Source organism: Daphnia pulex, chromosome 12 (assembly GCF_021134715.1).
Source record: "Daphnia pulex isolate KAP4 chromosome 12, ASM2113471v1".
NCBI lineage: Eukaryota > Metazoa > Arthropoda > Branchiopoda > Diplostraca > Daphniidae > Daphnia > Daphnia pulex.
The window spans coordinates 3,766,041-3,788,279 of NC_060028.1; the positions used below are offsets into that span (position 1 = coordinate 3,766,041).

Here is a 22,239-nt window from a genome sequence, read left to right on the forward strand (position 1 = left end):
ACTTCTCCTCCTCTCTATGTGTGTGTACCGACTTTTTTTTTCTCATTTCTTTTTATAGAACCCCCCCCCCCCCTCCCACCATCTCCTTCTCTCCTTATGTACCGTCGTCTTATAGACGTTCTATATAGTCCACCCAACCCTCCCAACCTCCTCCTCCTTTATCCCCCCCCCCCTTCTTGATTCGGTTCTGGTTCTCCTTTTTCTTTGATTTGTCTCGAGCTCTCGTCGGGCGTCGGTGGTTTTCTTCTCTTTCTTGTGTGTGTTGTGTTGTGTGCGACTAGTTTTTCGATATTCCAAAAACCCACCCGGACAGTCGAGCTAGACGACACTGACTCGTTAGAACCGACCGACCAACTGCTGTGTGTAGAGTCCAGTGAACAAAACACACACACACAATTATATTATAGACGTACGTACGATATAGCCAAAGCCCCCCACCAAAAGAAAAGCTCATTTCAAATTTTCAACTATCTGGAAAGAAAAGAAAAAACTTGACAGTGTGTGCTGTGTGTGCATCGGTTTTCTTTCGATTTCTTCTTTGGGTTGTTGGTTCGGACTTGGTCTGTTGTCGATCGGTACGTTATTTGGTTTCAAGTGAGCAGCCGACTGGAAGAATCTTCTTCTTCTTCTTCTTGTATTTGATGCCGATAGGATTTTTACCGTTTTCTACAAAAACAGGTTGAACAGGTAAAAAGAAAAACCAAATTTATGATTCCATTTCCTTTTTCTGGTGTGTACAACAACAAAATGCGGGGAATTCCATTCAGAATTGGGGGAAACATTTCGTCATTTGTCAGATGACCATCGACACAGTCGTCATTTCAACAACACATCGGCCACGATGAGTTGCACAAAAATGAAAATCCAAATCAAAAGGTTGTTTACTCGTTTTTGGGGAAATGTCGATGATTAGAAAGCCCAGGCTGCTGGGCTAACATCGAAAAATCCATTGACGGGCGATTCTTTTTGATTCCATACAAGAGGATGAGGCTGTCCGCTGTCCCCCCTCCATCCACTTCCATATAAGATTCGATTGCAAAGGATCACAAGATGGCCACCGCCATCTCCTATTCTTTTTTGGCTCCTGGCACTTTTTTTTCCCTTGGCAAACAGAATTCCGCATGACGGCCGTCTCTTTCTCTCTCTGTGTGGTCAGTTGTTTATCCCTAGTCGAAAATTGGACGGACACAAATGTCTACACAGGACGGCAGATATCGAATTTTCTTTTTCTCAAAAGGTTCGACTAATAACAGGGTGGGTGGGTTGACCAGAAATAGACTTGTAGAACACACAGTGTTGCCACTTGTCTATTTCTCCAATGTATAGAAGTTATAATGACCGGTTGTAGAGTTTTGTAGACCCTCCGTCAGTCCGTCCGTCCGTCCGTCCGTCCGTCCCTATTAGCATACGGAAGTGGAAAGGGCCTAGACCGCCAAAATTTTTCTTTTCCTTTTTTTTTTTCCCAATTTGTTCGTAATTCAATAATGACAGGAGCGGGCACTTGGGTCCAGCTGTTCTCTCCCCCCTTTTCCATTTGATTTCCCTTCACGTAGTGTCCAGCAGCGTCTAAAGAAAATCCCATTTTGGGGGTTTTGATAACGTCGGGGTGAAGTGGAAGTGGCGGCGGTGGTGGGGGTGTAGGAAGTCGATGAGCTGAGCAGACGGTCAAAATCCAAGGCCTTGATCGTAGTAAAGAAGAGCTGACGCATTTTTCAATTTGATGTTGTGTAACCTATTCTGTTCGTTGATGATTATTTCTGATTCGGACGAGTAGTGGACACCCACCCTACCTCTCCCCCTCCCTATGGCCGCAGGGCTAGTGTGTGCGTATTGTATAATGGGAAAGAGAGAAAAGATTGTCATATATAAAAATCCATCGGGTGGATGGCGACCCCCACCCCCACATCCTGTGGACCCCCTCTTCTCCTTCTTCTTCTCTTTCGTCTTTCCTTCTTCTTCTCGTCGGCGATTTGTCTTTCGGAAAAGAGGGGCAAAAATGCCAGAAATCCGGATGAATGCAAAGAGCAAAGAGGAGAGAGCTGATAATGGTCCAGGGGGCCCCCCCCCCGATCCACCCAAAAAAAGGGCGAAAATAAGGGAAAAAAGGAAAAGAAGAGGAGACGGACGGACGACGACGACGACCATTGTGCATATTGAAGAGATGAGGAGGGGTGGAGTGAGTGAGGTCCAGGGACCGCGGGGGGACGACGACTGGCCCCCACTATATATATACTACGGGCGAGCATCAATATATGCAAGTGTCCACCACCACCACCACTACGACTACGACTACTACTCTGACTACCAATTTCCACAGATGAGAAAAGAGAGAAAAAATAGATTTTTTCCCCTCTAGCTCGGTTCCTCTTTTTTCTCTTCTTTATCCGGCCAGCAGCAGCAGCAGTGCAGCCGACCCCTCCGTCGTGTGGTCCAAATCCATGAGACTTGCACAATATCATCCAGCAGCCCAGCAGCGGCGGCACATACATATCCATATAAGATTAATGATGTTCCGTCTCTCTCTCTCTCTTCTATAACCCCGGAGTGGTGAATTCACAGGGCCGGCATTTTCATCCCACCCAAAAAGAGAGAAGAGGAGAACCGAGAAGAAGAAGAATCTATGAATTATGAATGTATGGCCAAGCGCTATATTATAGCTAGACGGAATGGATCACTTTCGGCCATCATTTCAGAGAGACCTAACACACACACACATATATATATACCGGGGATTTCATTTATAAATTTATTCCGGATCTAGTAGAGTTTTTTTTGGGGTGGTAGGGGGGCAAATAGAAACGCTTTGGCCTTTTGCCTCCTCGCGGATTTATATAATGGAGTAGCCAGGGAATATGTGATGATCTCTACACACACCAACAACATCCATTGCCTGGACGCTGCTGGGCGCTGCTGGGCGCTGCAAAAGCGTAGTTTTCCCCAGCATCTGATGAAAAAAGGCAACGACGACGACGACGACGACGTGCGTCGAGATATATAACAGAGCGATGCCCCAACGTCGCTCGACCATGGATTCCAATTGAATTGTTCGAGTTTTATTTCAAAAAGAAGAAGAAGGAACTTGAAAATTCAGAGCACACAATAACACACACACACACAGGGCAGCCAGTCGGGGGGTGGGGAGGTTGGGATAAAAAGAGGAGGTGGGAGAGAGGGCAGGAACTAGTCGCGTGAGTGGGGCGGAGTCGAGGCGTCAGGACTGAGCCAATGGCGTGCCGTCGGACCCGTTTGCCAAGGACCCGCTAGCCGCGCCCGCTTCCCATCTCGAATAAGGCAAAAACAGAAAAATAAAAAATAAAAAATAAGCTTTCGAAATACATCACAGAGTGCGTCTGCTATATCTAATATAACCTTCCCTTTTTGCCTACCTCTCCTTACCAGTTACCACCAAGACCCTACCACCACCATAGATAGTGCAACCCAGTACAGTACTAGCAGTGTAGACTCTCGGGTTGTCGTTACCGAAAAAGAAAAAGAAAAAAAAAGTTTCTTATAGAGGTCCAACCCCCCCACGGGCTATATATTGCCCAGCCCACAGCCCTCAAAAACTGCCAAGGTCTCCTTCCCTCCCTTTTTCCCCCCAGTCCTGTGTGTCCTGTGTCCTGTGTTAAGTTTTTCGGGGCACTGCTTTCATTGCAAGTCGAGCGCCGGCTGCAACCAGGTGTTTGTTACCTCATTTCCCCCCCACCAACGAAATAGAAAAATACTTTTTGAGATAGATATTTTGATCTATCCTCCCCCCTACTCTACTCTGCTCCTATTTGGTTGCCTGTTCAATACCTTAATCGCGCCAATTCACCTTTGCATAGGGCAACAGCAGCAGCAGCGACAGTTACAAACGACTTGGGACGACCCGGTTCTTCTTCTTCTTCTTCTTCCAGTTTCCAGTTGTGAATTTGTTGTTAACGTGTGTGAATAGAAACCCCGCAACTGCCAACATGGATTCTGCAGTGCCTCCTTGAGAGAAGAAGAAGAAGAACAATCAAGACGTGTGTGCCCAGTGGTGTGTGTCCAGTGTGTATGTGTGCAAGTGTGTGCGTCGCGACAACTGTCACGTAGATTGGCGTAGGCGGTGTGACGACACTCTCTCCTCTTTTCTCCTATTTTTTCGCTTCTATTCGAATTTTTCGGGTTGTTGTTGGGGGTGGCTGATAGAGATCTGAACAACAACAACCGAAGGGAGACGACATTCCGCCATCATTGATGCCTGTGCAATTCCGATCGATCCACTCCATGTCGGTCAACGACAGAATGAAGAAACTGGACCAGTTTGATCACCACCACCATCACCACCACCATCACCAGACGACGGGACTTCATCGGGGACCATCGGCTGGCGGCGTCGCCTTGCCGACCTCGGCTCGCAGCAACAACAGCAACAACAGCTCAACGTCGACGTCGTCTTCAGCAGCAGCGGCGGCGGCGTCGGCCGCTGCCTTCCGGATGCCCTCGCTGGCCATGCCGTTGAATCTGCCCATCTCGTTGGCCATGGCCTCGGTGCCGGCGTTGAACAATCTCAACAATCTGGCCGCTTTCGGCGTCCACTCGACGGCCGGCCAGACCTCGACGGCCCAGCATTTGACGTCTCCGACGTCCCAGCAGCACGGAGGAGGAGGAGCTGTTACAACAACAACAACGCCGGCCTCGGTCGGCAGCGCCGGAAGTCTAGGAGGCAGCGGCAACTCGTTCACCGATTCCGACTCTGAGCCGGACGAAACGGCCGAGTCTCACCGGCGTCCGTTAAACTCGTCGTCGTCGAAAATGCGAAATAATCTGCCACCCTCGAAATGCGATGGTAAGTCGTCCAATCAAACTAAAGGAAACTACTCAAATAAATAGGAAAATAAGAAAAAGAGGGAAAAAAACATATCCAATTTGACCATCGAACCAAATCAGAGAGAGAGAGAGAGAGAGGAAAAAGAAATATGGCCATTTCGGACTCGATTTGCTTGGGAGAGTTTTTATTCCCCCCACCGTTTCTCTCTCTATTTCTGACGGGGCCTTAGACGAACAGATTGTCGTCTGATTTTGTGACGGAAATGTCCGTTTTTATCCCCTCGAATGAATCGAGTTTTTTTTTTATATATTTTTTTCTTGATCAAACCTCCGGTCTCTCCACGAAAATTGGTGGGGAGAGAGAGAGAGATTGAGATAGAGAGAAAACCGTTTCAGTAGAATAATTACATTCAAGTGCCCCCGCTGTCAAACTAAGTTTTATGGCTCCTCCGGTGTTTTTCAAACGTGAATTTCGAAAGATGCACACACGTACGGTAGTTTTGATTTTTGAAACATTTTATTTTGGGTATTTTGTTTCTTTGACGTCAGCGAAAATCGTCAGGGTGTGTCATTGGGGCGTATCCTGATGGATTTGTAATTATTTTTTTTTTCTGGGCTCTAGTAGTATCTTTTTCTCCCTGGCTTATAAGTTATTTTTCTAGCTAGCTCTACGATATGATTAGTCATCATTGTGTGGCCGGGGCTGGCATCTCGACATTGATCGACCTTGATTCGTCTACATAATATTATTCCCCCCCGTTCCCTGTTAAAAAAGGGAAAAAAATAATAAGAGAAAAAAAAGGAAAAAGACAATGAGCCTTTTGTTATTCAAATAATGTTCGATAAAAAATAAAAAAACAGCCATGAAAATGTGTGGCGTCATTGCCACTGGTTTTCTTTCTTTTAACGGCCTCAAACGATAATCGTTTTTCTATCCCGACCAAAAATCTTTGGAAATTCACGAGAACTTTCCAAGTCTCTCTCTCTCTCATTTATTTTTTTTTTCAGTTATTGTAATTGGTTGGCATTCAACAATTGGGGGGGACACTTACCCAAAAAAAATAATACAGTACATAAAATCAACTCAAAAGTATATTACGAACGAGAGATCACTTCTTTCCCAATCAATGAAACCAAAGTGAAGTGATAATAAAAACAAACCAAAAACATGGAAATAATAAGAAAAAGAAAAAAAGACATTTGAAAAAGAAAAAGAAAAAAAAAGTCGTTGAGTTTAGCCGTGAAAGTTCAGGTTGCCGGTGCGTTGTGGCCTACTTTTCCCCCGGTAATAATAATAATAATCATTTCTTTCTTTCTTATTTCGGTCGCGAGCCATTAAACGATTGTGTTTTTCTTCACTTGGACGTGTTTGTCTTGTTGTTGTAGTTGTAGTTGTTGTTGGCTGGTTACAGTTTAGTAATAGTTGGCCGTGCTCTGTATATCTCTCTTGTCGTTCGACCGCAAAAGATGTAGTTTTATTTTTTCGTTGGCAGCCCATTTTGAATGATGCCCGCGCACAGTTTTGTGTGTGTGTGTCGTTTTTGGTGATTGGTGTTGACCACACGCGAGACTCTTTCCGTTTTTGTTATTTTCTGTTTTGTTCTATAAACGTCAAACATAAATAAGGTAATTTGATGGCCCGGCCGATAGATGTGTGCTGTGCGTAGTCAGCCCCGCGTGAATGATGAGGATGAGCGAATGCAATGATGGCCGACCACCTCCTCCTCCTCCTACCAACCGATATTAAAGTAGTAGAAAACTAAAAAGAAAAAAGAAAAACCTTTTTTTTATTTTTATTTTTGGGAAGAGGAGGAGGAGGAGGGAGAAAATGGACGTTTATAGACGCGCCGGGTAGAAATGGGCCGGCGGCCATCATTTGAAAGACATCTAAATTTTCTCCTATTGATTTTGTTGATTGGACCAAAAGAGTAGGGGGGAGGGGGCTGAGGAGGAGGAAATAAAGGAGGAGAGAGAGAACGTGTCACGTGGCGCCTTGTCAGTTAGCTGCTCAAGTTACCATCATCGGCAATAGCCTTTAGTTTTTAAAAGAAAAAAGAGAAAAAGACAAAAAGGGCGTCGTGTGTGTCTCCTCCCGAAAAGCAGCTTAGCGACGACGCGCGTTGCCATGGCGACGCCTATCATTCAGACTTCTTCTTCTTCTTCTTTCTCCCTCTCTCTCTTTGCTTTCATTAACGCGTTCTCTTTCTCTCTCCTTTCTTATTACCCAACTCAAGTCTTCAGCAGCATCCAGCCCACCCAACCCCACCCAACCCCACCCCGAAATATATATATATATATAAGACACACATATATATTCCGCGCCATTTCTTGTAGTAGAGTATCGACTTGTTTTTTTCTTATTTCTTCTTATTTCTTCTTTTTCTTGTTGTTGTTTCGTATGGCGTCGTCGACCTATTTCTGCCTTTTATAAGAGGAAGAGCCTTCCCTGCCTCCGACGCCTTTCTCTTGATATTATATAAAAAAAGAAAAAAAAAGAAAAAAACAAAATATACATTTATTTATTTTCGCTCCCGACCGGAGGCGTCGAGGCTGAACCGACTCTCCCCTCCTCCTCCTTCTTCTTCTTATTTCCCTTCCTTCCTTCTATATCTCTCCCCCCCCCCCCACCACCACTACTACTGCTACTACCACCCTTCGGCTTCTCCTCCCGGCGCCGCCCGCACAGCGGACAAATTCCACCAATTGATCGAGGGCCGCCGCTCGTGACGCTACACGCACACATGCCACCCCCCCCCCCCCCACCCCATCTTCTCTCCTCTTTCTCTTGACTGCCACTCTTTATATTTATTCTGTTTGTACAAGCCAACCGTTTTTCTTTCTTTCTTATTTCTGGATGTATATATTTTGGTTTGAGAGATTCCAAAGTTTCTCCCCCAAACGGGTGACTTGAACGCCGGTATGCAAATGATCTTCAAAAAATTCATAAAAGTCCAATGAACCGATGAACATTTCCTGTGACGTCAAACTCAAAAAGGAGAAAAAAAAAAGAAATTAAAGATAAAAACCACGTGAGTACACAACAATGTCGTCTACTACTTCTACCCCCCTCCTCGGAATGGTTTTTTTCCAAAATAAAATAGACACACACACACACACAATGGCCGGCTATCGATGAGCCGCAGGGCCTATGATTAGTCTCTCGACGAGATAATCAAGAGAAAAGAGAAGAAAGTACACACACATACAAATGTTTCCTTTTTTTTTCTTCTCGATTATTATGTATTTCCAGGATAAAAAAGAAGAAGAAGAAAAAGAAATTGCTGGAAATCGCTTGAGCACACGCTATTAAGAATCCAAATAATAAAATGGAAATAAAGTGAGTAAGTAGCAGTAGCCCCGGAGGTCGGAACTTGAGGCCGTTATACACGTCGGATCTACACACACGGAGAGAGAGCTAGCTAGCTAGCTATAAGCTATAGTAGAGAGCTCCATCATTTAAATACATGTAGCCTGGTCACGCACACACCGCACTAATGTGTTCTCTATAGTGAGTGTCGACGGCGCGGCCAAGGCAACTTATTGCACGGTTGCTGTTTAGGCCCACACAAAACTAGGGGGAGAGAATGATAATTTGTCAGCCATTAAGTGCACAGTTTCAGACTATACAACAGTAGTCCCCCTTTTTATTTTTATTTGAAAAAAAAAGTTCACCGCACTTGTTATTATTGTCGTCTGTCGTGCAAAGGCCTCGTCAAAATAACCCAAAAGTTTTTCTTCCTTTTTTCTTTCTTTTTCCCCCTTAGCTGCAAGTCGATTGAGCGATTCGCCTATTTTTCCAATTGAAGGAAAGAGCATTTGAGTTTTATGGTGTCTTGTTAAGTTCTTCCTTGTGTCCTGGAAAAAGTAATGAAACTGTTTTTCTTTTTCTTCTTCTTTTGAGAGGGGGGTAGGTTTTTTGAACACAGGTATTCCAGTTGTTCTTGCTCGAAAGAGCTTGACCGTTTTTTTTCCCTTTATTTTATGATTATAAGATGCACACACACACACACAAAACATTTTATTAGTCAAATTTTGGAATTAACGAAAGTCGCCCGTTGGAATAAATTTTTATGTGTCTCTCCCTCCACCACCTCGTCGTCGCGCCCGTTTGTGTGTGTGTGTTAAAAGAAATTCAGGTCCCGGGTTTGGCACTTTGAAGGTGTTTAATGCCAGTTTTGGGAAAGTTTTCTAGAACAATCGTTTTGCGGTTTGGGCTGGTAATTTTTTCGTTTATTTCGTGTGTTCAGCCTTGCATTTTAGATTATGTGTGTGTGTGTGTGTGCTTTTAGAGAGAAAAATGTCTAGTTGGAGAGACCACACTGTGTTGTTGTCGCCCGGCGCGCACACATTTTTCTTCTTTTCCTTTTTGTTATTTTTCCATGTGAACCCGCTTTTCTTTTCGAATCTCTTTCCATTAATCACTCTGCTGGCGCTCCTTGTGGGTAATGAAGGAGCCATCAGGCCTATATAGTCTCGCCATCTTTCCCTTTTTTTCTTATTTCTCTCTCTCTCGTATTATATTATTATATTCGGCCGTGTGGATTCGCCCGCACCGGCGTCATTAAATTGCAGCCCCCCTCTCTCTCCATTTTGTTGTTGATTCTTCTTCTTCTTCTTCTCAGGATGTTCTTCTGTTGGAAGAGGAACATTAGTCTTCCGTTCCGGTTGACCTGCATTATTGGGGCTCAATCCAACGGTTTTATTTCCCCTCCACTCGAAAACTGTTTTCGATGAAACCGATGACGAAATATATCGCCGACCCATTTCCGCTCATCCCAATTTTTTGGGGTGGTGGTGTGGTTGGGGGGGGGGGGGGGGGTGGGGGTGGACTGATTGGTATTTTGCATGTAATCGAATATTCATCATTTTACTCCCCAAATGAGACAACAAGTTTGACCTTTGAGTTTCGTTTAATGGCCTCAACATTTTTGAGAAAAAAAAAAGAAATTTGGTGAAGGTCAACATCTCGAATGTCCGTCATGTCTCCCTCACTGCTCGAGGGATTTGCATACCCTACCCCCTTTATTTTGAGAAAAATAAAATCACCGGGCGTAGAACATTTAAGAGAAAAAAGGGACAAAAATTCTTCAACCCCCTTCCCCCTCCACCCAGAAATATCGGCCATTTTGGCACTTTTTTTTTGGTCTGGTTGGGTGGAGGAAGAGGAGAGTGAGGCCTGTTTTGCTTAAACAGGCCTCAGTCTATGCAGAGCCACCGAGCAGCGTGTGTGTTGTGCCCAGGAATAAATCGACGTCAGTGTTTTTCTCTCAACTTTCTCTCTCTCTCTCCCCAATTTGATTATTTAACACACCACTCACACTAAGGGTAAGTCAAACTTTTTGTGATTTACATATCGAAAAAAAAAAGTGTTTGGTGTCGGCCATTGTATTCAAATCACTTGATCTTCTTCCTGTTGTGTCGAATCAATTGACCTCATGATATACGTATCCGCCCCAATTCAGTAACCAAAAAAAGGGGTGCCATTGATTTGTCTATTTAAGCATATTTTTTTCGTCTCTACTTCATTGTTATTGAGCCTATGGGGAGAGAGAGCAGCTTGATTATTGAATTTTCCATTCATCAGCACGTGTCATTGCGTTTTCAACGGTGGGGAATTGGAATAGTGCATTATTCCGTCGTTCGTCTTTTGTTGGATTTTTTTCTCTCTCCTCTGGTTTGTTCACCCCTTTGACTAGAAATGCAACAGGCTCTCGCGATGATGTGAAGGGGTTGTTGGTATTCAATGCTCTATTGAGCTTGTCAAAGGTTATTTTTTTTCTCCCCATCTAAATATACACACGGGTGTGTGTGTATGTATTAGCCTATAGACATGTTTTTTTCTTCTCTCCCTGCTATCATAAATAACGGTTGTTATATAACCCTAAACGACTCACCCCTTTTATACTCGCACGCGTGTGGGGTTATTTTTTTTATTTTATTTTTTTATATAATTCAGTCGATAGATAAATAGAAAAAAAGGGGTGCAATAGGGCACGGGTCACAGCGTACACACATTGATAGTTCGTGTGACCGGTTTGACATGGTGGTTGCCTCATAATCCACCCTATATATACGTATATAGACTCTTCTCTATTTAATCTTAACACTTAATCTACCCCACAACCCCTCCTGGTTTTTTTTCTCTCTCTCTCTCTATTGGAATAGATATGTCGGGAAAAAAAATGAGCATCCAACCCTCTCTCTCTCTCTCTGTGGGTGTGTTTCAATTTGTAACATGCGCTTGATTGTTATTCGTTTTTTTTTCGGTCGGTGTGGGGTGATAGACCCGCCCACCGATGTATTTGATAATAAAAGGAGTTGCAATTGTTTCGAAATTGATTACCAGTGGAACAAAGGGGCTGCTACTACACATGTTAAAAAAACGTAAAAATGTAATAATCATCGTTGTCCTGTGCATTGATGGTTGTATGGAAAATAGGGTTAGAAAGCGATTGATGTTTTGTGTTCATGATTTTTCTCGTGCCATACACGAAAGAGGGGCGAGTGCGTGCGTCGGCCGACCGGCCAAAAAAGATATCGAACGAAAGTCAATGACAGGAAAGAGAGCTTGGCTTATTTGTGTGTGACTGGTAGAAGAGTAGAAGAGAGGGGGAGACTCTGGTCACCACCCAGCATTTGTTTATATCCCCCCTTCTTCTTTTGTTTCTTCTCCCGTCGAATCGATAAAAAAAATGTGACTTGTACCGAGAGTCTTTCTCTTCTTTTATTTCTATGCTGATAATGACTTTGCCAGTCGATTTAGCCTTTGCCGGCCCGGCCTAGACGACTGGGCATATCTACGTGGGGCGTCCGCTAGTTGACTGACTTTTCCCGTCGGACCAGCAGAGCAAAGAAGTGAAAATAATAAAAGAAGAAGAAGAAGAAGAAGAAAAAGACATTTGTTTTCTCTTGCGGATCACTGCACGCGCTCCTCCTGCCGATTGTGTTGCATTGTTCCCGTTCTGGCCAGAACGAGATTACGCCGATATACTAGTAGTCCACCAATCATTCTTCTTCTTCTTTCCCAGTCGACTTCATTTGCCTTTTATTTCTCTTCAAACAAAATGTTTACCGAAAAAAAAATGGGGTTCCCGTACACAAGAAAAACAAATTTGGTTGAAGAAGAGAAGTTAAATTGGTTACAAAACGTGTGGAATAGCCAGGAGGGTCTAAAAAAAAAAACAAGAGAGCCGGAAGGAGGAGACCGGTTAATCACTATTTGTTGTTATTGTGTGTTCGTGCCCACCTGTCAAATCGTGAAATTGTCTGTTGGGTAGAGTAGACAGGCAGCAGCGGAAAATGAGACAAGGTCTCCTCTCTGCTCGTTCACCGCCAAAACCGCCGCCGGTTTTTTTCCTTTTTTTTAAAAATATATATTTTGTTTCTTTTTCTACGGTGGTAGGCTTCTTCTTCTTGGCCAAGAAAAAAAAGTCGTGTGTGGCGGCAGATGGCGTCTCCAATGTACATATACAGAGAGAAAAAATAAAGAGGGGACTTCTTTTTCTTTCTTAATTGGTGTTGCGGTTTTTTTTCTCTTCTTCTTCTTCTTCTTCTTGTCGTCGTTCCGCCTCACGCAACAACCGCCAGAAGCTGACGGGCCCGGTTTTTATGGGCCCGTTCATTAGAGTCGGTTAATTGACGCCATTGAGCCGCGCGCCTTCAACTTCTTTTCTTCTTTTTTTTTTCCCTTTTTCTTTTCGTGTTTGACTTTCATTTGCCCGATTCATTGAGTAATCAGCTACAACATACACACACACACATCCCACCAAATGATTTAAAGCCCACCCTTTTTTCTTTCCTTCTTCTTATTCTAAACGGCCATTGTTAAGTTCTCTTTTATTTTCCGGTCATCCGTAGAAGAAGAAAAGAAACGTGACTTGATGCTGTCACTACATCGATCACTAGAGCAAATTCACCGATCAAGTTTGTTTTATGACCAGAGAAACTTTTTTTTTTTGATTTTACGACACACCCGTCGAAAATAGTCGAAAAGAAGAAACAAGTAGGCCGGCTGTTGTATTAGATATTATATTGTGTGTCTCGTCAGGCAAGTGTGCATTTCCTGTCCTGTGTGTTTTTGTCTTCATGTCGCCAAGTGGGCGACAAGAAGATGATCACATCCTTTTTAAAAAAGGCAACTCTTGTCGTTTGGCCCATTTTCGGGGTTTCGGGGCTGATGGGAGAGAAGAGATTGGTCTTCAATTCCCCCCCGATCGTATTTTTATTTTTCCTTCGCTCTTGTCCTGTGCAACTCCTGGGCTGGCCGCCCTTCCCTTTTTGTGTGGGCTGCAGCAGCTGCTCATCAGCAGATGTGGCCTCCAGTCGTGTCAATAGCAGCCTTAATGCAACTCACTCGAGTGAATAAATACATACAACAATGTTTACTGCAAGAATCAGTTCCTTGTTGTCCTCTCCTTGTCTGTGTATGGGGATGACTCAGAATTCCTGCGATCCTTTTGTTCGCTGCTACTGCTGCAACAGAGCGGGTTATATAGATGATCTAATTGAAATGTGCCCGATTGACACACGCAGGAAAAAGAAAAAGAGTGAAATTCAGTCAGATGAGGTACGAGGAGGAGTCGGTCGCAGTTTTTATTTATGAAATCACATGGGGATGGCCGTCGGAGCGCGTGTCAGTTGACGGAGGTCTCGTACTGGAACGTTCCTCGACAGTGAACACGGCAGTGTCCATCCCCCTCCCCCACACAAAGCTTGACAGTATGATGCATGGGGGCGGGCAGAGGGAGAGACGGGCACCAAAAGAATAGGTGATTAGGTCATCACCTCGTTAATAAAGAACAAACCGGTCAGACGACGACGACGACGTCGGGGGGCGATGGGAAAAAATCCAGCCGTTTTGAGTTTCACCTGCTGCTGCTTGCTGGGCCAGCTGGGCGAATCTAATAAAATATGCATCACCTCCGTGATATATATTCTCTTCTCTCCCCATCTCTTTAGAATTCTTTTTTGGATTGTCCAATCTTTTTCTCTCTCGGACCGTGAACCCCCCCTACACCCCACGCCCTCTCTTCCAGTCCAGCGTCAATCTTTTATCGACGTTCGCCACGCATCCGCACCACGGACGTCGCTTTTTATTATTATTATTTCTCCCCGAAAATTTTTGTTTTGTGTTTGACAGAAGTAAAAAAAAAGAAAAAAAGGAGCTCGAGTCATAATCGGAATGGTGCCGTCACGAACACGGCAGAGAGAGAGAGAGAGAGCAGGTATATAGACGGACGGACACACATTGGGAGGAGGCACGTGCTGGGTCGATTTGTTTACGCGTCGAGAGATTCTGTGAAGAGTTGGAAGTTTTGTCGGGAAATGTTGCTACTCCATCAGGATGAGCCTCTTTCTATCTCTATCCGGGCTCTCTCTAGCCTAAACACTGTAAACAAGCCATCAACAACTGGCCACATGGAGCATGTGGCCCATGGCTTACCTTTCACTCTTGTGTCTGTGTGTGTGCGGATGCCTCGATACAAACAAATGGACGCCCCGAAAGCACTGGAGAGTTTATACACTGGCAAATGTGAACCAAGAAAAGAATTCCGGGGCCCTCTCTCTCTCTTTAGTTATTTATTTATACGTCCCGTTTCTGCCTGCGTCGATTTTTTTTTTCGAGACGGACAAGACCAACGTAGAGGGCTACCCATGTAAGGGCAGGGTGCCCAGCAAACAATCGGCCCGATTCGATTCGTTGAATATAGCTTAATAATAGCCAGGACAGACTCTTGCGCTGCTGTTATCTCATTGCAAGCTACGGACTTTTGGGTATTGTAGATCCGACAGTTATGACGGATGGTCAATTTCTAGTTTTTTCTTCTCTTTCTCGTCCGGGAAGAAGCTTCCAATCATGGAAATAAATCCAGCTTGACGTCGACCAAGGGGGGGATTATATATCCGGCCTAGTTTTCTGTGTACCCAAATATATCTCTCCCTCAACTCTCCCTCTCTCTCTGTGTGTGAACTAAATAGAAGAAGAAGGAGCGAGCGAGCGAGCGGGCGGGCCTGCATCCGGACACAACAAAGTTTAGATGGCCCAGCCCATTCTTAGCCGGTTAATGGCCCCCTTTAGAGTGTGTCCGAGAGCCATCTGAAAGAATAAAAAAGAAAGATGGTGTACATAAAAACGAGAAAGAAGGGAAGCCGTCAATCAATAACTCGTCAATAGACGGCCAACATTTCCAGGTCCAGCCGAATTCTTTTCTTTTTGGGTGGTAGTGGTGGGGGGGTTCCCGTACAGATTCATGACTACTCTTCATTAATGAGACTCTTGGTTGTATTTTCAAATTGATCTTTTAATAAATTGGAACATTTTCTATTTGAACAGGAGTTTTGGTGTTGAAGGGACGGGAGAGCATCATGACGACGGGCGGCAATCCACGATCCTCGCCCATCTCGTCTCATCAATCGATGACGTCGACATTGAAGGAACATCGCGATCTGGTCGCCGACTACCACCAGCAATTGCAGCAACTGCAACAACAACAGCAGCAGCAGCAACAACAACAACAAGAGCAACAACAATTACAACATCAGACTCGACATCTGCGACGTGGCGAAACGTCGGTCAAGGGACGTCGCAGTCCCCGCAGTTCGGACGGGTCGGCCAGTCCGCCCGACTCGCCGCTCCACGATGCCGATCACACCACATCCGACTTGGATGAATTCATGGAATCGGACAACGAAGAGGCCGGAGTGGCGCTCGATTTGGTATGTATATATATCGCCGACCTTTTATTGATTTGCCTCCGTCCGTCCGTCCGTCCTCCCTTTTTTCTCTGTGTGTATGTGTGTGTGTGTTATTTACACAGCTATAGAAGGAGGAGAGATGAGGAAGGTTGTTTCCTTTTGCGACCAAGTGGATTTCTTGCAGCAGGAGAAAATATATAGAACCCCCACCGCTATGGGCCCCCGAGAACGTATGTGTTTGTTGTTGGTTCAAACCACCCGATGTTTACTCTGGTGGATTGTAGCCAGCACCGACATTTTTCGGGGATTTGGTAACGCTAGTGGTCAACATCCAGTAACGAGCCCTGGATACGTGCGTAAAAAAAACCTCAATTGCCTGGGCTCCCTCTTGCACATACTTAACAGGGTGGGGGGGAGGAGGAATCCCTCCCACAACCGCCCCCCGTGTTACGTAGGAGATTTTCACGTTTAGTTTTTCACATCCGCCATCTAGTGTCGAGTTACTGAAACACATGTCTATCCACCCACAATCGCATAGAAAATTGGAAAACTGAATGCCTATTTTTATTTAAATTTAACTGTTTTTAATTTAATTTAAATAGGCGAGAAACTCTCGGCGGGATCGGCATTACGGAGACATCAGCCAACACGACAGTGGCGATAGTTTCTCGGGAGAAGGTCAGTCGATTAATGGCCAATTTTCCGCCACTCTGGGTGAATCTCCCGCCGCAGCCGCAGCTGCCAATCTCCAAGCGTCGATAGCTGCCTTGCAAGCTGGACAATTATCACTTGGACAAGTAAGATATCGCCTTTTTTCCCCCTCGTTATGCTGTTTGCTCAGTGTTTATTAATCAACACGACCTTATTTTTATTTCTTTTTTGTGTGCAGATGTTGGCCATGAGCGCTACTCAGAACCCGTCGGTTTTACTGCAGAATCCCTTGGCTGCCGCAACTGCCGCTGGTTTACCTGGCCTGTCTGGACTGTCGTTTTCAGCCCAAGAGGTGCAAGCGATGCAGCAGAATTTCCAGCAGCAAGCCATTCAACAATTGGCGATGCTTCAACAAGGAGCAGCCGCCTCGCAGTTTAGTCCGCAGGCCCAATTTTATCTGCAGAGTCACGTAAGTTTTTTTTTATTAAAGATTATTAGATTTTATATGAAATTAAATGATTTCTATTGATGTACAGGTGCAACAGGCGCTGGTTCAAGCTGCCCAGCAGTACCAACAACTGCAGAAGCAACAACAGTCAGTCATTTCGTCTCACCGAACTAACTTTAGCGACGCTCAACATCAACTTCATCTTCAACAACAACAACAACAACAACAACTGCAACACCATCAACAAGTTCAACAGCAGCAAGAGCAACAGCACAAGCAGCAACTTCAAAAACAACAACAGCAGCAGCAACAGCAACAGCAGCAAAAAGAACAGCAACAACCTGAGCAGCCCCAGTCTCCTCGGCATCATCCGTCGATTCCGGCGCCGGCCGAAGTGGCGACTCCGATCATCACGAAAGCTGCTGCCACTCACAGCTCGCGGACGTCGTCCAATTCTTCATCAACTTCGGGTCAGCTGGCCGGCGAACTTGGTAACAACGCGACGTCCACTGGGGGTACCCCGGCAGCTACGCCGCTCTACGACTTGCCACCGGAGGAGACGACCGATTTAGAAGAGCTGGAACAGTTCGCCAAAACGTTCAAGCAGCGACGGATTAAACTTGGTAATATTATCTCTCTCTCGTCCGGTTGTTGAAAGAGCATTTCGATGGAATTCTGATCTTTGGTGTTGATTAGGTTTCACACAGGGCGACGTCGGCCTGGCCATGGGCAAACTGTACGGCAATGATTTCAGCCAAACGACCATATCACGTTTCGAAGCGCTCAACCTGTCGTTCAAGAACATGTGCAAACTGAAGCCGCTGCTACAAAAGTGGCTGGAAGACGCCGACAGCGCTCTCGGCGGAGGCGGCAACGGAAGCGGAGCCGGCGGATGTCTGGGAGGCACGGCCGGCCTTGGCAGCATTGCGTCGGGAGGCGTCGGCGGAGTTCCCCTGTCTTCGCCGCTGGGTGGCGGAGGCGGAAGCAGCGTCAGCGACGGATTGGGGCGGCGGAGGAAGAAGCGGACGTCAATTGAAACCAGCGTCCGAGTGGCGCTGGAGAAAGCCTTTTTGGCCAATCCCAAACCGACTTCGGAAGAGATCGCCATGCTGGCCGACGGCCTGTCCATGGAGAAGGAAGTTGTCCGTGTCTGGTTTTGCAACAGGTAAAAATTATCCCATCATTTTCCTTTTTTTTTTAATTTTCTTTTGGATTTTTTAAATTGAATTTTCTGATGATGATAGACGCCAGAAAGAAAAGAGGATCAACCCCCCTAGCAACGGGATGACTAGTCCAAGCCCATCTGCCGGAGGTAATGGCGGTGGTCGCGATGGCAACAACAGCAGCGGCGGCGGCGGCGGCAACGGAAACGTGACTCCGACAATTCCGGTAACTCCGCCGAACACGGCAGCCATGCTGGCTTCGATTGCATCCATTACGCCACCTTCTTCGCTTACCGGACTGGGATCGTCGCCGCTCTCACCCGATCCGCCGACCCCGCCCAACGTCCCATTGTCTCTGGTGACGACGGCTCACTCGTACCCGCGCGGCGGATCGCCACCTTCGACCATGTCGTCTCACCAATTGGCCATGAACATGGGCATGAACATGGCGATGGGCATGCGCTCCTCGCCCACTTCGTCGTCCTCGCCACTGCCGCTTTCTCTGACGTACAATCCCAGACTCGGTTTGGGTTCCACCGGCCCGGCCACTATTCCCACCGAGTGACTCTCAAATCCTTGGCCAGTCTAGACGACGAGCAAAAGTCCCCCGACATATAGTTCCTTTTTCATGTTCTTAACATAATTATTCTGCTGGTTCCTTTGTCCCGTTCTTCTCTTTTTTTGGGTTTTCCTTCCAGAGACGTAAACAAATTCTGTCAGAGCTCTTTTCTTTTTGAAGGTCGTGTGATAACGACAATGACAACTATCATAGACATGCGTGTGTGATCTTTCGAATGGGAAAGACAAACTGGGCAGAAGAGAGATAGAGAGCAAGTCTTTGTAGATAGTCAGTCAAATTTCAAAAAACTAAAAAAACTAAACAATTAATCCTCTGATGGAGGGGACAGAAAACGATAGTTCCTCTCAAAATCAATGTTCATTGCTGAGGCTCACCAATCCGAGGTTGAATCGCCGTGTAGGCCTACTACTGAATCGGCGATTCTGGCTTTGAGATTGGCGCAAGGCTCTGGCCGTCAGTTGAACGTGATCAGGTCATGTAATATCCCGTTTTTCTTTTTTTCTTGTGTAAGTTTCGGGTCGTTCATTTATTCGTTCTTAAAAAAAAAGGTTTATTATTGAGTAATGTTTTTGCGGGTGCTTTAGCAGTTTGTTGTTAGATTTCAGTGTGTGCTCCTTGCCATTTGTGCAGTTTGTCTGTACCGTAACTACAAAAAAAGAACCATTTGAAAACACCCCACCCCAATCCAGTGTCACGCGCTGCTGGGAAGCTCTATGAGAGACGTAAACTAAGTCGCTATTTTTATCCTGTTTTTTTCATTCATTCATCGTCTGAAGCCATTCATATTCTGTCGTTTGCACAGTTTGTTTTCCTCCAATTTGTCGTGACACGTTCTCACCTAAAACTCTCGATTCACTGTCGAGTTACTACGGAGTACAACTTGTTTATCTTCGACAGAGTTGGCTCCCCGTATGAATGGATGGACGAATTCTGATGCTTTTAAAGCTCTTGAGATCCACCACATCACTCACCCAGCACACAGAAACAAAAAAAGTTTTTGACGCAAATGTTTTGACAACTTAATCCCCGTGATTGATTCTGTCCCTCGATTTCAACATGTATTTTTTTTTTTCCTTTCGTGCGTTCTGGTCTAAATGTCGAGTGTTACACCTACTGAAAAAAAAAGGAAAAAAAAGAATTAAAATTTCGAGTTATGACGAGCCGGTCTACAGACTTTCTGTTATGTGGTGTTATATCTCTCCCGCTCCCCCGTGTTTCTTGACTTTTGAGTGAGAGGTAGTAGATCGGCTGGCCTTAACAACTCGATCGGATGTTCCTATTACCATGTTCCTTTTGGTGCGTCTGGTATCCCAGCGCACTCTATTGTAAACCCGTTTTTGTTTTCGTGACAACCTTCTGTGTTTTTCAGTCGAGCCCTGCCGACAGACTGAGCCCCGTTAAAAAAAAATCCCGTCTTTAATTATTTGATAAACTAAGAAACGATGGCGTTCTCACACCAGTTTTTAAGCGTTTGCCGAGTCGATCCTATCGTAAGGCGTGTAAATCCCTTATATATTCTTGTGAAACTTTATAGTTAGTGACCTAAAAGTAAAGTGCTGTTTTTTTCTCGTCTAGTGTCTGTTGATTGTTATTTTAAATGTAGATGTGAGAAGCACTTTGAAAGCACACATGGTCACATCTTCTTTGAAAAAACAAACAAACTTGTTTTTACCCGCGAATAGCTGCAACGGTTCGGAATGTTTTACTTGTAAAACAATTTGGTTCAAACCGCGCGCGCTATGCATCTTCTTCTATCTCTATACATAATTGTACATTTGTATCCGTAAGGGATGTTTCGTTCAAAGTGGCTGGTTTATGGGGACAGGTTCCCGTAGATCAGATTCTCACTGGACTTTTAATGGGGTTCGAACCTCCCAGGGGCACCAAGTCCAGGAAATCCTTTTTATTTTATCAGTTGCCATTTGTTCGATTCTCGTTTTGAAACTGGTTGGTGGTGGCGGTTGAATTTCAACGAACTCGTGTGGCAGCTGTTCGTACAGCCGTTCAGTGCTGAGCTCTCAGCTAAAGTGGAAGAAATAAGCGTTAAGAGAATCCTGGAATTCAAGACAACACGCAGCCGGCCTCAAACGTGACGTAGTATTGTGAACCTATCAAATCCCCCATCATTTTTATGTTGTATATGAAAAAAAAAGAAAAACCTCTTCTTTAAACCCACCCCCACCGTCACCCTTCGTGCTTTTTCCCCTGTAATCTGTCCCATTGTGTTTTGTACAGACCTAAATTTCGTTGGATGGAAATTTGAAATGGTTTTTCTGTTGTCAGTCGTGGAAACAAGCAAAAATACATCATTCTGTATTAACCATTTTTGTTATTCTTTTCTGCCCGATATTCACTTAAAAGTTATTCCGCGTTATTAAATTCTTTTGTTTGCATTCTCTCATTCACAGAGATGTGGCGCATTAGTGGGGTTCGCTCAGTCAATTGAAAATTGTTCGAGTGAGCGCGAAGCGTGAACCATGAGCAATTTTGATTGCATGAGTAAATGAGTGAAGACTAGAACAGTGTTAACCAATTTATTGACAGCTCATTTTAAAGCCACCAGAGGGAAAAAAGCAACAAGGTGAGTTATTCAGCGGCCGTCGCATCAGACCTTTTCCGATAACCAAAAATGCTCAGCCGGCGGATTAGCTGCTTCATGCGCCCCTGATTCTGCAACCATTAGCGAATCTGAATGGACAATTAACGAAGCAATAGACAAAGAAATTAGATATTAATTTTATAGCCATGGTGAGGGTGGGTGAGAGGAACTGTTCTAGTCTTCACTTATTTACTCATGCAATCAAAATTGCTCAATCGAAAAATTTTCAATGGCATTCGAAAATTCGTTCGACTATAACAGTGACTTTAACACTACTAAAAGAGACATTGGATTAAGTAGAAATATGTTACTGCACTACTCCAGCTGGAGAACCGCCTCGGCTACGGTATCGGATCTTTCGACGACTGCATCCCTCCGTTGTAGGGATGGTTGACTGTTGATGTAGTTAAGGTTGACTCCTTTGCCCAGTTAGCGGACGTTAGAATTTTTTGTAGTGAAACTCCCGCTGCTGCGGCTTTCGATGCCGCAGCATCACGGGTCGAGTGGGCGGAAAACTTCCTAATATCGACGCCGGCTTCGCCAAGCTGCTTTTTTAACCAACCGGAAATGGTCAAACTGACAACTGACCTGTGCGGCTTCACACATGCAATAACTAGACTTGTTCACGTCGATGCGGAGAGGTCTGGTTCGATCCACATAGAGGAGCATGCAGGACACGTGATTGAGCTTGGGATCGTTACATCTTGGTAAGGTCAATTTATGGAGAGAGCCGCCGTGTTGAGATTTCCTAGGTCTTAGCAACGAGAAAGAGAGGGAAAGCTCTGTCTCCTGAATCGTACCCAAGCAGATAGGCGCCAGCTCAGAAACACGCAGGAGGGTAGAAAACTCGAAAGGGCCAGTAAACAAGCTAGCTTCCGTGTTAATTGTGCCAACGTTAAAACCCCATTCCGCAGAGCCTTTAAATGACTCAGTACCGAATCGACGTCCCACATACTTTCGTACCTAGGTCGAGGGGGGTTGGAATTGAATACGCCCGTCATGAAATTTGTTACTAAAGGGGTCATTCCGCCGAGTTTCGAATTTTTTTGTCGCAAAAAAAAAACGATTTGCTTCATATTTTTATCGCATGTTCTTCATAACATTAAGAAACATTGTACCAAAGGATTTTTTTTTATCGTGAACGGGAAGCCTTCAATTAAATGTTAAAGTTTTGCGCTTTTTCTCAAATTTTATGCGCGTTATTTCATTTAAATTACTGCGAAGGTCATTTAAGTTAAATTTGAAATTTTGAAAAAATAACGATAAAAAAAAAGAATTTTTTTGTCTTTCTAATGATGTATTTGGAACT

At 44.9% G+C, this 22,239-nt stretch overlaps 1 protein-coding gene across 4 annotated transcripts; it reads left to right on the top strand.

Moving 5' to 3' along the window:
• The first annotated feature begins 211 nt into the window (after nucleotides 1–211).
• LOC124210091 (protein nubbin-like) lies at nucleotides 212–20,651 on the top strand. 4 transcript variants are annotated; one of them, XM_046608401.1, is made up of 8 exons: nucleotides 212–687; nucleotides 3,828–4,813; nucleotides 15,128–15,510; nucleotides 16,092–16,286; nucleotides 16,379–16,609; nucleotides 16,677–17,211; nucleotides 17,285–17,753; nucleotides 17,833–20,651. In XM_046608401.1, exons 2-8 carry the CDS (start codon nucleotides 4,222–4,224, stop codon nucleotides 18,314–18,316), a joined length of 2,889 nt encoding a protein of 962 aa, XP_046464357.1. In that variant the 5' UTR covers nucleotides 212–687; nucleotides 3,828–4,221; the 3' UTR covers nucleotides 18,317–20,651. The 4 variants fall into 4 exon arrangements, with proteins under 4 accessions (XP_046464357.1, XP_046464358.1, XP_046464359.1 ...); XM_046608402.1 differs by lacking the exon at nucleotides 212–687 and having other exon boundaries at nucleotides 3,181–4,813; XM_046608403.1 differs by lacking the exons at nucleotides 212–687; nucleotides 3,828–4,813 and adding an exon at nucleotides 9,970–10,119.
• The last annotated feature ends 1,588 nt before the right edge of the window (nucleotides 20,652–22,239 follow it).